Source organism: Strix aluco, chromosome 13 (genome assembly GCF_031877795.1).
Source record: "Strix aluco isolate bStrAlu1 chromosome 13, bStrAlu1.hap1, whole genome shotgun sequence".
NCBI lineage: Eukaryota > Metazoa > Chordata > Aves > Strigiformes > Strigidae > Strix > Strix aluco.
In genome coordinates this window covers 20,785,344-20,800,327 of record NC_133943.1, presented here as the reverse complement: position 1 = coordinate 20,800,327, position 14,984 = coordinate 20,785,344, and the positions used below count along the sequence as shown (strand labels likewise).

Sequence of the window (14,984 nt, the reverse complement as noted above, 5' to 3'; positions counted from 1 at the left end):
TTTGAGCAATGCTTTTCTTGAAAGAGAGTTCATTAGCAAATGAGCAGTTCCTGAGTATAATGTAAAGCAGTGTTTCACATGGAAGGACAAACCTAAGCCATTTCTCCAATTGTTCCATTGAGGCAATAATTCTTGGCTTAAAGATCTGGGGATATAAAATTAAAATGAAAATAATTGAAATATAAAGTAGGTCATTTACTAACTCTTAAACTGGGATTATGAGGGCTCTATTCTGAAAAGGTTACAGTGATCAAAAATTAACAGAGGTGGCTGTACCCAGTTTTTGTATAAGTGTTAGGCCTCCAAGACTTAGTACTTACCATCTGATGAATATTTAAGTAAGTGTAGTCCTAGAGACAAGACACAAAAGGTAACTGCAACTTTGTTAAAATTGCTGTTGCAATGTGGTGCCATCCATTTCGAGCAACTGCCAACTTTGATCTCGTCTTTACTTAATCATACCTTAATATTCCATAATTGTGTATTAGCCCCCCTCAAATAAGCTCTTTGTTAATTCTTTTTTTCAGCATTATATGGCCTTTATAGCACATCACCTAGCAGTTTGTGATTTCAATTTATATGAAGTAGAATAAAGTGCTGAACAAGTTAAGAGGTTCATAAACACATTTAAATTGGCTTTTAACAGCCAGCCAGAGCAGAACTGCATGCAGATCTATTAAATTTAGCAGAACTACACAGATACACACCTGCTGAAAACCTAATGCAAACTTTTCATCATATGGTTCAAGCAGGTACTGTCCTCTCAATTAAGAGAGGACACTTTTAGCTGCAGGGAAGAACAAATGGGTAGAAGGCTTAGAGCCATGATACAGTAGGTCCACACTTCCAGGGCAGTCAATCTGGTTCATCTCATCAGAACCAAAATAATCTACTTTAAGGGGTTAAAGACCCAGATGACACTAAATGATCATAATATCTGGATTTACCTACAACCTAAGAAGAAGTCATCCAAGGGCTGACTTCGCAACCACTTGAAAGAGCAAAGCTCTTTCTGCAGTAGGAGAATGGATGTGGGGAATCTTCACAAGGTCACCTCCATTTTCTCCTCAGAGAATGTTTAAAGGATTCTGAAAAATAAAGAAATTGTGTAGTGTGCTTATCCAGGGGGCTTATCGTATTGTATTAGCAGTTACTTATCACATTTAATTAAGATTCCTTTTTAGCTGATGTGAAATATTATTAGCTCCATCCCATATCAGTAAAAAGGAATACTAATGGGATGTGATCCTAACAGGAGATGATAGGAAACTGCTAATGTGTCTTAAATATTGTGGAAGGGAAAGAGGGCTGTGACTGCCAGAGTCTGTTCTGAGGCCTGTGATGTCTTCAGTTTTACAGCCCCTTCCTGTGAAAGATATTAAATTAACACATCTCTTTTAGGGCAAGTTGCTGGCTAACAGCCGTATTGGTGAGAATCAAAATAGACATTGATTAGTATTTAGTTAACTGGCTTTCAGAGGAGGAGAAGTTTGCAGAGGTTCAGTGATAAACTAGTCAGAGTAGGTGAGCGAAAGGATTATGTAGGTCTAAAATGATTTCATATACCTGCATGGTATAGTTTACTTTTAAAATTAAGAAAACCCTTGAGGATAACAAAACCAAACTAAACTAAACAGTAATGGTATCCTTTCTTTCCCTCTATGGTCCAGATAGAGAAAAAGCCAGTTTTGGCTTTAATCCATAAAATTCCAGTAAAATTATCCCTTTATTGGTGATCAGAGCCAGAGGGAGCCAGGGAACAGGTTCCAGCTCTGAGGTTCAGAACACAGAGCCACCTTCAACATCTGAGAGACAAGGCACTGCATTTTCCACACTCCTAAGCTTTGTATGTTTATAGAAAGGAAGATCCAAGCAGAAAGCTTCCCACTGTAGTCATCTGGCCTGGAAATGACAATGGCTTGGACTGCTGGGGTGGGAGCCGTATGCAAGAGGAACTGTTGAAGCCTGTAAGCTAAACAGAGATGATCAGGAAAGAAAGAAAAGTTGTCTTTTAAGACTGTTTCTTAGGTGTCCATGATTCATTACTATGCTATCCTTTCTAAGTGTTGAAGCTCACACATTCATTCATGTTTAAAATAGATGCCTCTAAAAGCACTGAAATAAATGTGTCCCTTTTTCTTTCACTACCACTTCCAACATACAATTAGTTGGTTAAAATTAGCTTCTGCTTTGAAAGACTAAAATTGATGCTTCAAGTTTCCATAGTTACTGTCTATTAATTGTGCTCAGTTAAAAAGTGGGGATTCTCTTTTGCCTACCAGCACTGGGTGTTGGCAGCCATGCTGGGCGCTTTCCTCTTTATGCACCAGCAGTAATATGGACTGTGCTAAGGTAAGTTTACCTGCAGAAGGTTTTCACAGCTCCAGAGACTGGTACTTGGCAAACAGTTTTGTTGAGGGTAAGCAGAAAGGACTGAATTCAAATGAATTCTTATAGGATTGTTCACTCTTCAAGGTGGACATAAATTAAAACAAGCTAGTCCTCTCCAGGAGATCCAATGCAAGGAGAACATCTAATCCTACCTTCTGTCTTCCCTTCAGGTAACCAGAAAACCCCAGCCTGAAATTTTCCTTCTTTGGGGACTCAGTCACAGCCAGCCATTGAGATAGGGGCTGAGGCAGAGTGGCTGTAGCAGCTGTAGACTGGAGTCCAAGCTGCTGATCCTTGATCACCCCATGGAAGCAGAGTGGCCTCCAGTGGCAGGAGGTGACCCGATACATAGGATTTCTGTGCTGTTGGCCTCAGTTCAATAGCAGAGAGCAGGGGGAGGAGGGGGCTGGCTGGCTGCAGAGTACTATTACAGGCTGCAGCTGCAGCCAGGAAATGCTTCCTCCTTTTCACCTTCACAGCAGGATTTATGATGGTCTCTGAGCCTGTTGTCTTTCACATAAAAGTGCTTGTATGTAAGAATTTTTTTTAAAATTTAAAATTATGGTAAGTATTAAGTCTTAGAAGTTTATCATTTATACATAATACAGACTAAGCAGTGCACAGATCTGTTTCTGTCCTCCTGACATTCGGAGCTTTGTCTTCTCCAATGACTTCTGATCTCTTTGCAATATTTCATGTCTTTATATAATAGAGGCAGCACCCACACACAGCACCAGTCAGCTGAAAGCAGTTAGAATGCCACCTCCCTCCTCGTCACATCCAGAGGGAGATTTGAGCCACAAATCAGACATCTCAGTTTTTAAAGATTTGTCTCAAAGTCCACATTTTTGCAATGTGTCACCTAGCAATCTTAAAATCAGCCCTCAGCAGAGACCTGGGTAGCTGTTTACTGCTCCAATCGGTTCAGTTTAGGGCATTTAAGGAGGTTACATAGCACCTGGTTTGACATTAAGGCAAAGAAAAGCCTTTTCTTTGGTGGAGGTGGGGTGGGAGGCAGCGAGTCCCTGCCACTGTCCACGCCACCTCTCCCCTCTCCCTTCCCAGATATTGAGGGGCACAGCAGTCCCCTCAACACCAAGTCCAGTTTTCCTGCACTATTCACTGCCCTTTACCTACCGTTTGCATTAAAACCAGGGCAGAATGGTTGGTGCTCTAGCTGCCCACACTATATTTATAAGATGAAATTAATCTAGGTTGGCGTTTTTTTGGCTGTTTTCATCTATGAACTCTTAAAAATGGTCACTGTAGGCCTGCAGACAAGGTGAAATGCCCAAATAAAAATCCATTTACCTTATATTGGAGGAGTCTCTCCCTACAACCTCTGCTTGCAACACAAACATTCATACACTGCATCCTCTGCAGTCCAACATCCAATAGAGCTGGAAAGATGACACGGGGAGTCATGGATATGTGTGCATGCTGTCTCGGTGATACAGCAGATTAGTTCTCAGTTTGGTGAGGAAAAGTTTGAAACTTGTGCTGAGCAAGTACTAACAGGTGCTTTCCAAGACAAATTCTACCAGTGGGAGCAGGACTGGGCATAAGTACAACACTAGAAAGATGTTACCTGAGAAGGCTGATGTTTTTGTGGGAGGAAAAGCCTCTTTTAGTGAAAAGAGAATGAGAGCAGCTTGGGACACTGGGCTCTGTTTGCTTCTTCAGCAGCTGCAAGAAGCCATTTAGCCTGTGTTGTGCTCTGACCACAGCAAACTGTGGTAGCAAGTAAATCAGTTTTTGCTTTCACATATCTCAGAATATGCTGGCAGAGCTATTTGATGGCTGAGACAATTTCTTTAATACACAGCCATGTAAGATTGTTTTCTTATAATGAGATAGATAATGTCTGTTGAAATTCAGTTTCAATGTCTGCATGGACAGTAACTTAAGACTGAGCTGGAAGTGACCTCCATGCCCGCCTGCTGCTTTGTATCTGGATGTTGGAGCAATGGGGGCTTATGGATCTCCCACAACATATGTGCTATAATTACCCTGTTTAATGTTACTGACTTTAAATCCAAGCAATGGATTAAAGCTACAGGCTCCATGGTGGAGAGAAGTTTTCATTTTGTTCATTCTTCCTGTCTCTGAATCATTAGTGCAGAACAGGTCAAACAGATGGAAGGGCAGAGAGTGAGAATCATGGTTTTGCTTTTTCTTTGAGACTCCAAATTGACATGGTCCTTAGAGATGGTTGGGATTTTTTGGCAAGCTGATAGTGAAAGTGGTTTAACTTTGTTCTGACAATAATTTCTCTGTCTTTCAGTTCAGTTTCTGTCATTTTATCATGCTGATGATGGATTTTTATTTTGCTTTCTTTGTCGTGTGGTTGGTTGTGGTTTTGGTTTGGGTTTTTTGTTTGTTTGTTTGTTTGCTTGTTTTTTTTAAAAAAAAAAAAGATTAAATGGGCATTTTAATCCCAAAAAGGATTAGGGGTGATCAGTGAAGCCAGAATATCCACAGAGATCCTCCAAATGACACAGAGGGGTTTTCAGTGCACGCTGTTTGCATTTGAAGTGATGTTTCAGAATCAGTGCAGAACATCAGACTCTTTATAACAGTGAATATTCATTAAGCCTGCCAGAGGCAGAAGCTGCAGTCAGTACAGCATCAGTGGAGGAGGCCGGGAAGAGAGAAATCAGGTTAATGACTAGCTTTCTCTGCAATTTGCTTCCTGCTTATTGCCTGAGCTCAGTTTTAGATAAATTCATTTAATTAATGTGTTTTGTTACTCTGATCTGCGGACAGAAGGGTCTGTGATTAATGATGGGGTATTCCTAGTCTCACAGTGGCTTTAGCTGTCATGTTCTGATGTCTAGAAAAAAAAAAAATCTGAAAAATATTTCCTTTAAACTTAATAGATGGTTTGATTGAAAGATTTTATCTAAGCCCTGAGTCTGTGAACCAACAAATTTTTAAAGACAGGGACAAAGTGGGGAGGGATGGAACAGAGTGAGAGCAAGCTGCTGTCTTGGCTGAGCATGTCACACAGCCAAAAATGTCTCTGCAGGGAGACGGAGCTGCCCAGAAATGTTTTCCTCTTCTCTCCCTTGAGCAGAGCCACATCTGTTCCAACACGAGTTAGCCTTCTTCTGACAAAGGTTCTTTAAGAAAGCAGCAGAGGCATAGGAGGTAGAGACGATGTACATGGCGCTCAGAATATATGGCCAGCTCACATTATGGGAAGCGAGCACCACCTGTTCCTAGTAAACACCAGATTGGAGCTGTGGGGCTATACAGGGACAGGAAAAAAACACGTGGCCTCCCCAAAAGAGAGAAAAATGTCAGTGAGATAGAAACTGTAGTCTTAGCCCAGACCTGGTGGGATATCGATTTGTGGGCTGAATGATGACATGTTCTGTGAGCAGGCATTTGCCCCAGATTTAGAAGACATCTCAATTTCAGCCTGTTTGTACCCATCGCTCAGCATTTTGACTTTGTTCAACTTACATACCAGCTCGGATGGTTTTACAAGCTGATCAAAGCCAACCCTTCAATTGTATGAATTCGCAAATGCCACATCTGAAAAGACAGCGCTGTAAACCTCAGTGACAGACCTGTACTTTGGAGTTTTGCAGCAGAGTATCACTGAAGACCTGAACTGCACTGGTGTTACTGCTGTCATAACTAAAATGTGGCCTTTTAAGGGTGGAAATGGTGCAACCTTAACAATATGTTTGAGATTTCTCAGGTATTTCTGAACAGAAGATGCCAATGCTTGCTTAAATGAAAATCCCATGAGGGGACTGGGGCTGAGAAAGTGACCTCATCTTGCAAAGAGTTGCACAGGATTTTTGTGGCTGTCACTGTTAAAGAGATTAGTTTCAAACTTCTTATTTTTTTCAAGACTCTGGCATGGTCAGAAGTACAACATTCCCTAAGCTATGATACTGCTTAACTTGCTCCTGAGGGTGGAACTCATCTCCTTTTGCACTAGCCACCCAAAAGTTAGCTGTCTACTTTAAATTGGGTGTCTGGGCTTTGTCTGAGTTGAAGAAGCAAAGGTAATACAGCTCCAGCAGAGACAGGAGAGAAACAAAGAAAACTCAGTGCATCCAAAACCAGGCGTTTAAGCTAGGTGGGTTGGACTGCCTTCTGAGGGTGCCTGTCTCTCTTTATAGACTGTAGCAAGAACTAAATTAGTTTAGTTTGGATGGCTACTTTTTTGTTGGCTGAATATAGAAAAGGGATACCTTACTCTGTGGATGACATCTAAGAAAAAAAAAAGTTAGGTGCCTACAGCCACTACAAGCTAAATTTTATGGACCTTGTTCCTTGTAGTAAGTGCCTGAGCTCCCCGCACAGAGAAGGGGGAGAGTTAGGTACCTCTGAAAAACCTGTGTGCTGAGATCAGGACTGCCTGGAGCATGCAACCTGCTCCTTTTCTGGGATCTTGGAGCCTATGACATCCACATGACACTATCTAACAATGTGTAGAGATTCAGATGCTTTCAGAGCAATTAAGGACTTGTTGAACAAGTGCCTATTGACTGAGATTTGTATGTTTTTCAAGTCCTGTGGGAGGTAGAGGGCTATTAGCATATGAACTGTAAATCCCTCTGGAAAAGAAAAAAGTAGCTAGGTACTGTACCCTACTGCTTCAAGCTTTCAGATAGGTGATTTTAGGCTGAGGGGTTTTTTCGTGTGTAAGTCTGCCTGTGCGTTTCAGACAACAGTCACTGGATAGAAAAAGAAGTATTTTGAAAGACAACCTAGAAGACCTTTCCTCCCAACTAAGTATAGGATCTACTCGACTGCAGAGTCTCTGTTGCTCTAAGTTCCATTTAAAGTCTACTGAGACACTTGTATTTTGGTGAGAGTACAAGGAAATGGAAGGGGTGAAAAGTTTATCTCCCAATCTAGTATGCAGACACACAGGCAAAGAAGCATCAGGAGCTGCAAGGTGCAGCCTAGATTTTGGGTTCTGCTGCAGGCATGCATTTTAAAAATAAATCATTTGGTCATTGAACATGAAGACTGCTGTATTCCTTGAGAATAAAACAAAGGGGCAGTCTCCAAAGTAATCCTTTGAGATATATGAGGAAATGGCCAGACTCTGTGCTTTTATGTAGGAACTCTGGTGAAAACTTGCTCTGTAGCTGTAGAGAGAAGAAAACTGTAATATTTTAAATTAAGTGTTACAATATAGCTGGTGGATTTGCTTTATATAGATTTTCCTCTAAGTTTAATGAACAACTTCAAAGCATTCAATAAGACCCAGAAAATAAACAAGAGTACGACTAATCCTGTTAAATGTAAAATAGCGTCGAAGTGGAAAGTTTTTATTGTTACATTCCTGCTGGTAAGAAACAGAAGAGATGTTTAAGGAAGCTTTGGAAGCTAGGTGATAAGTGACATTTATCCTTGATCTGAAATGCATAAATGTACAACATTGTTAGTACAGCTGAACTGTGACCTTCCAGCCTGCCAATACAGATAAACACACATGTTATCAGGTAAATCATGCAGAAGGGAAATTTCCTGAGGAGGCTGTTGAAGACACACTCTAGGAAATGATGGTTGTTAACTCATTAAGTTCTGTCAGTCTCTGTCTTTTTGTATGTGAGCTCTCCACACAGCTGTAAGGATAAGTTTCCTTTGGCTTAGTGAGTATTAAGGAGTATTAAAATGCTTAGTTTATATGGTCAAAAAACATATTCAGTGACTGGGAGAGAAACACACAGAAATGCAAGCAAACCCCTTTAGTCTTTAAGTTGACAGAATCCTGATTCCAGGGTAGATATGATGGGTTTGGATACATTATGTCAGATGGCTTTGTGATAAATGCTACTGACTTCATCTGGTGAGTGGATTTGTCTAGGCAGAACCAGATTAAAGGCTCAGTATCCTGTTCTGAATTAGATTTCAATAGTGCAGATGCATATGTGCACCCTGTTAGACTGGCAAGAGTTTCATGCAAGAGATACTGTACCTATAGCTGCTTCTCAGGTCGTTCCAGCTGGAGGCTTGAGGTGCCTGTACCTATTCGATCTATCTATTCTTACATGTTACTGTATTTGTGTGGTAAAATGGATAATATAAAGTCACTGTCATTGTCTCATGTCCACCCTTAGCCTAATATGCTCATGTCGAAATGGCATGACCACACACCGTGTTGTTTGAGCTGTGCTGTGGTGGCACTGCAGTCCATAGAGTGTTGTAACCCTGTACACTTCAAAGCAGTTTTTGGACTATTCACATCTACAGGGCTCTCCCCAGCCAGAGCAAGGATGATTCAAAAATGATTTGAGGTCACCTTCAGCTGTTTTTTTTCCTGCCAGGAACAGGAAAAGAGCTTTGGGTCTGGGCCAATGTTGTTTGGAAGGAATGTTGCATGGGTTTGTTGGAAAGGAGAAAGATTTATTTGTCAAATAGGGCCTAATTTATGATGTACAATATGAAAGCTCACATTTTTGTATTGCTGGAAAAAGACAATTGGTTAATAATTTGGAAAAAGGCCAAGACACACAGCATTCACCTTTGTAATTTATCATCTCAAAGAAACAAAAGTGATATAAAAGGTACCTGACCAAAATACTTTATTAAGCAGAAATGAAAGCTGATTCATATTGATGCATTTAGTATGAAAGGGCTTGCTAGGACATTGCTATTGCCAACTGCAAACATGTAAAAAATCTGAAGTTGATAGTTAAGGGCATAGGAAATTTACAGAAAAGCTACAACTGGTAAAATAGAAGAACTTCCACATTAATAATACCTTCAAAAAAGGTATTTGAGGCTAGGGAGGTTGAGGTCACTAAAACAACTTCAGCAGTTCCTGGAACGTACATGAACTTAAAGTCGAATCTTTATCATTAAATACAGTCTAGGGGCAAAAGAATTGTACAGGCTGTTCTAATTCTCGATTAAACATCAGATTGTAAGAGTGGTCATATCACCTCCTTTACAAAGATTCCAGGTGCCAAACGTATTATACAGGTGGTGTCAGACAGTTCTGATGTGTCATGTGTACACGTTTCTTTGGCTCTGTAACATGGACGTACTGCATAAGTATGGAAAAGCTTAAAAAGGAACCGTGCTTTCCGGCGGTGTTTGTTTTGCTGACGTGCAAGAGGAATATTGTCAAGCAGCAGAATGTGTTCTTGAGCTTTTGAACAAGGAGAGCTGTATGTCTACGTGCATGACATACCTTTTATTACATAAAATAGAAAATTGTACAAACAACATTACAGAAGATGAAGAATCATGAGAAAATAAGTACAGGAGATGCTGTTCAGTTCATGAAATGGCTGCTGAAGTTCATTACTACTACAGGGGTACAGAGCAGTCAATAGCTGAGGTTTACTGAATAGCATCTTCTGGTCTGGCAAAAACTGGAGACCTCCCTCTAGATTGTCTACTTTGTTTTCTCTTCCTGCCCCTTTCACCAGTGGGAGACCTAGAACTTCTCTGTTTCTTCTCTTTTCTGTGCCCTTGCCTCCTCTTTCAAGGGACATGGAGTCCCTCTCAGCTGGTTTCCCAGCCCTTCCTTGTAGCAGTGCAGATCCTCCCTCCTTTTTTACCCTGAACTTCTTTACCTATTCAACTGAACAGCTCTGATGCAGAATACACAATGCTGAGACTTAATCAGATCAGTAGTATTGGCATTGTGCAGTATTGCAAGAATTTGTGTGTGGCTAGGAGTGTTACAAGTGTGACAGGTCCTATGTTTGCAATACTGCACTTTTAGAGTGTAGATAAGAATATTTTCATCAGATTTGAGGGCTTTAGCATCAATGCATAAGTACTGAGCTTTCCCCTGATCGCAGTCCTTTAAACACTTAAAATGATACACTAAAATGGATATGCTGTTCCTATTCAAAACTGGGAGTTATCTAAATTACAAAGAATTTTCAAAGTTTACAAAAAAATAAAACAGCCAGGTTTTAAGACTTTCTCTCACAGAAGAACCTAATTGGTGTTGCCTCTCATTATGCTAGAGAATTGTTCTTGTCAGGACAACATACATAAATATTTCAATCTGATTAGCTCAATCTTGTCAAAATTGTGGAAATAAAATTAAAACTTTCTTCATACTGCAAGCCTAAAGCTGGGGACAGAACTTCACTTTATATTTGTCTGTCTAAAATATTGTGATCTACCATTCTACCATATCAATTCAAAGAACCAGGGGTTAGTCTCCATCTGGTGTTTTTCAGCCTTTATGTTGTGATATTACAATAAGAAAAAAGAAACACTGTAGTGAGGATTTTCCCAGTTTGAGAACTCACTGCAGTATTATTTACTTCTGAACCATTCTTGACAGCTTACCACAAATTTGACACCAGCCCTTTCTGATTTCCCATTTAGAAAAACTTTACAACTCTCTTACAAGAGTGGCCCCATTTCCTGGCGAAAGGGAACGGGTTGTCAGAGCATCACCTTGAAGAAGACTATGAATGTTTCTGAGACCAGATTCTGCACCCTGGTGGAAGGAGTCCTTTGGTATCTCCACCCAGACAATTCAGTTCACTCCTGTTTTTGCTCTAGGGCTGTGTCTGCTGATCAGCCACATTACATACATACATACATACGTGCTAGTTGACTCTCAGGTTCCTCTCTGGGATCCACCAACTCATTCCCTCCATGAGGAATCCTGGATGCAGATGACAGGATGGTTTGCTAAGATATCCAGCATGGATGTGCACACTGCCAAGGCTGACTCCCCCTGCCCTGGACACTCCTCTAACCCTGGCCCAAAAGACTTGACACCCTCAAACATACCCTTGTGCCATCCAATACACATGCTTGTGTCTCATGCTGTAAAACACTACAGTGGGTTGCATTGTGGTGATCTCTTATTCTGTGCACTTCAAATTTGAAAGAAAAATAAATAACTATATTTCAAGGCACTGGGATCCAGAGCATGTTAGGCCCAGCACTCAGCGCATACTAGCATTGAGCAGCCTGGACGAGAACCAGTCAGTAACATCCAGATGAGCAGGCAACCAAGTGTCAATGTAGAGCCAGGCTAAAGCCATAGCTTTCAAATAAGAAGCTGATACTCACTGAGTGCTTGTATTTAATGATGCTTTAAGCTTTTCTTGCTGTTTTGACTTTTTCAGAACCTGAGGCGGGAGAGGTGTCCCCCCCAGTGGGAGCTGGTGTGAACAGCAACAGCTGGACCTTTAAATTTGGACCGGGCAATCCCAAACAAGGTGGTCCTGGTGAGTTGCCAGACAAATTCATTATCCCAGGATCTCCTGCAATCATCTCCATCCGGCAGGAGCCACCAAACAGCCAAATTGACAAAAGTGACTTCATAACCTTTGGCAAGAAGGAAGAGACCAAGAAAAAGAAGAAAAAGAAGAAGGGAAACAAGACTCAGGAGAAAAAAGAAAAGGGCAACAGCACCACTGAGAACAGTGACCAGTGAGGGGTTTATACTGAAAGAACCCACCTAGCCAGTTTTTGTAATAATGGCAGATTTCTCCTATGTAGCAACTCCCAACTTCTTCCTACTGTTAACAAATTTCCTGTATGTACAGACTTGAGAAAATCAGCAGGAAGTTCACAGTGTCTGTCTAAATTGCTTAACAGGTTTTGTCTTGAAAGCTTTATTAAGTCTGGTGTTAACTCTTTTTCTCCACTCTGGCTTGTTTTCAGAATCTAAAAAGCAGACACAAGTTTCCTTTCTCCTACGCCGAAAAGGAGAATCTTCACAGTACAGCCAGTGAGAGGTTGGACTCTGCACTGTGGTTCCTGTGCTCCTGTCTTGATGACACTTACAGGACAGGTTTAACAGTTTTAATGTTGTGCACCCTCTATCTGATTGGAAATATTTGTGTGCAGATGTCAGCTAGGTGATACAAGATCAGATCATAAAATGCAAGAAGAGCTGGTAAATATGCAACAGAGGAAACACCTAATGAACACAAATGTTCAAAGATGTTCAGGCTGGGGAGGAAATGTCTGAAAGGAGATGACCAGACTTTTCAAATCTTGAGAAGTCACTGTGTGGAAATACTGAGTCCTATACATGACGTATTGTACACACGCCTGCAAATAAAACCTCACATTTACAGCTCTTTAAGATACCATAAATTTTATCTCTTACCAAGCAAGCCATTGGGAAACTTGTCCCTTAAAGCCCTGCATTACCCTGGCAAGGCTAGCCCTCCGAGTGTAAAAGGGCTGGGCTGACATCCCAGGAATGTAACTGACTGTGATGCTCTGTGTCCCTATTTCCACTCTAACATTATTTTGCACATTATGTCTCTGAAAAGGTCAGAGTTTTTCCACGACACTTATGCAAAAGAGAGAAAAAAGAAATGTTAACTATGCTATTTGTTATTTGAGATATTTATTTATAAAGAAATATAGCTGTAAATGTTAAAGAAATATGATGCCCTTTAACCCAAACAGAAGTCGATCTAGAGCCATTATAAATTACGATTGCTGCTATTAAAGTGCTTTAGAAAAATTGCCTGAAACATCTGTATTATATCGGCCACTTGCCAATAACAGCTTTATTCTGTCGGGTGATTTGGGGGCTGCCTCTTGCATGTATTAATAAATACAGGAATATCTTCTCTTTTTTTCTGCATTAATCTGCACTTTGAATACACCTTTGCAAACAAACTGTCCTAATATGAAGAAGCAGAAGCAAACTCCTCACACAAATGGATTTACTAACCTGCTAGCTCTGTGCAGTACCTTGGTGTTACCTCCCACACAACCTTTTCTGATTTTAGTTTTACTTTTCTATGAGATTATGAATTTCTGACCCTACTAACACTCATTATGTAAAATTCAAGTACTGTATGTATGCTGTATGCTCTTATAAGAATCCTGAAATATTTATTCTGTGCTTGTGTATGTGAATGTCAATGCAACTATTATTAGAGTGGACTTTAAGCTTTACCGTTGAATGTAAATTCATTATTTCTTTTTTGTACACTTGTGAAAAAGTGGAGTAGTGTTAATTTTTTAAGCCACTGTTGATTATCAGTTTTTTGTGTATGAAACACAAGTAAAATATCTTTCTTAAATCAAGCCATGCATGCATTTGGGATTTATTGGTAAGAATCTGTGAAGCTAAAGCTCTGTGAATTACTAAACCTAAGGGTATAAATGGAGTAATGAATGTGGTTGAGGATGTTGCTATAAAACCAATACATGTATTTTTAAATAGAATATAGCTGATGAGGGAATTCCAAGGAGTTTTCTACATTATTGTACATTCACAGAATAAAGCTCAAGTGTTGTATTAATTGGAACTGTGTAAGAAACTACATAGCTCTAAAATATCTAACAGACCCTTTAATCTAGGATCAAAGGGAACAACTGGATTTCTTGAGACATGTCCTGGATGTTTTAAGTTTCCAAACTGCTGACAGAGCAGAATAGGACAACTCCTATTCATTTTTAAGAACCTTCAGCAAGTCTTAAAACATCACAGAAGGTAAAGCTCTAATAAAAGAATTCATATCTCAAAGCATAAACTACCAATGGCCTCGTGTGGTCTATTTAGAGTTTTATTTTTCCACCAGTCTTGTTTTACTGGCAATGAAAAAGACGCTACTTGAGAAAGAATCCTTGATTCAGTTTTAAAGGCTAGCCAAGAGGAAAAAAACTTAAGATTTGGACAGGGAGCCGTTCTTTTATGAAAGTGTGTCATGCAAGTATGTTTAGGTTAATTCTTTTATTTGGTGACTAATCCAACAGTTTCCAAAATGTTCATAACTGGAGTTACAGTGGTAACTTAAACACACATAAGGATACTGTTGTTTTGTACTCATCATAAAGAGGTTCTCCTCAATGCCTCTGGGAAAAAATCCAGCACAAAGATTTAATTCTTACAGGAATCTTTAACATTTGATTGGTTTTAGATTTTTATTGATTTTTTTTTTCCTTCTGAGTGCTTGCATTTTTCTCTATACAGGCCAATCTGATTCATTAATTTTTCATCAGTGGTCATACACAGCTGGTTTTCCAATGCTTGCTTCTATCAGAATGAACCAAGAGCTGCAGTATGTCTCTGATTTGCCTGTTTTAACACAAAATTACATTTGCCAATGCTGGCTTTGTTTCAGGTGCTTACTACAGAAGGACTTGCATGACTTGGTAGACAAACAGAATACCTGAAGATAAGCACTGCAGTATGGCAATCTGATAGAACAGAGAAAAAACTCTCAGAGGAGAGGGGATGCTTTTGCTGGAATTGTTTAAAAAGAGGCTGGAATGCACTAGCAGAATATATGTTACACAGATTCACTGTGTTTTCAGAAGACTGAATCAGGCACCTCACCAGGTTTTTAAAAGATTTTTCTGTATTTGAACCCTCTAGTACAACTGGAAGGGTGAGATGTCTTACATGAAATTTGAATATTTCAAAAATAGTACACAAATTGTACCATTGACATCCTTGATTTTGGATGTCCAGAAAAGGAGAAACCCTTGGAATGAAGTATTTCTGGAGGATCGGGGGAGGGGCAGAATTTACACATTCTGCCACAGTTTTAGCGGTTACTGTTCAGATACAACACAACAATGGGAACTGGGGATCGGAGGTGGCCAAGACCAACAAGAATCAAAGAGCAAAAGTTTCTTTTATCCTCTAACTGACAATGAAG

General features: G+C 40.1%; 1 protein-coding gene across 1 annotated transcript in view; it reads left to right on the top strand.

The window, feature by feature from the left end:
- The window catches only part of LOC141929194 (protocadherin alpha-2-like), a 94,473-nt gene extending 81,069 nt beyond the window's left edge, over positions 1-13,404 (top strand). The window contains exon 4 of the mRNA XM_074838376.1: positions 11,475-13,404. Coding sequence (XP_074694477.1) covers positions 11,475-11,785 — 311 coding nt within the window. The 3' untranslated portion in view covers positions 11,786-13,404. The remainder of the gene's footprint in view (positions 1-11,474) is intronic.
- Positions 13,405-14,984: the final 1,580 nt, after the last annotated feature.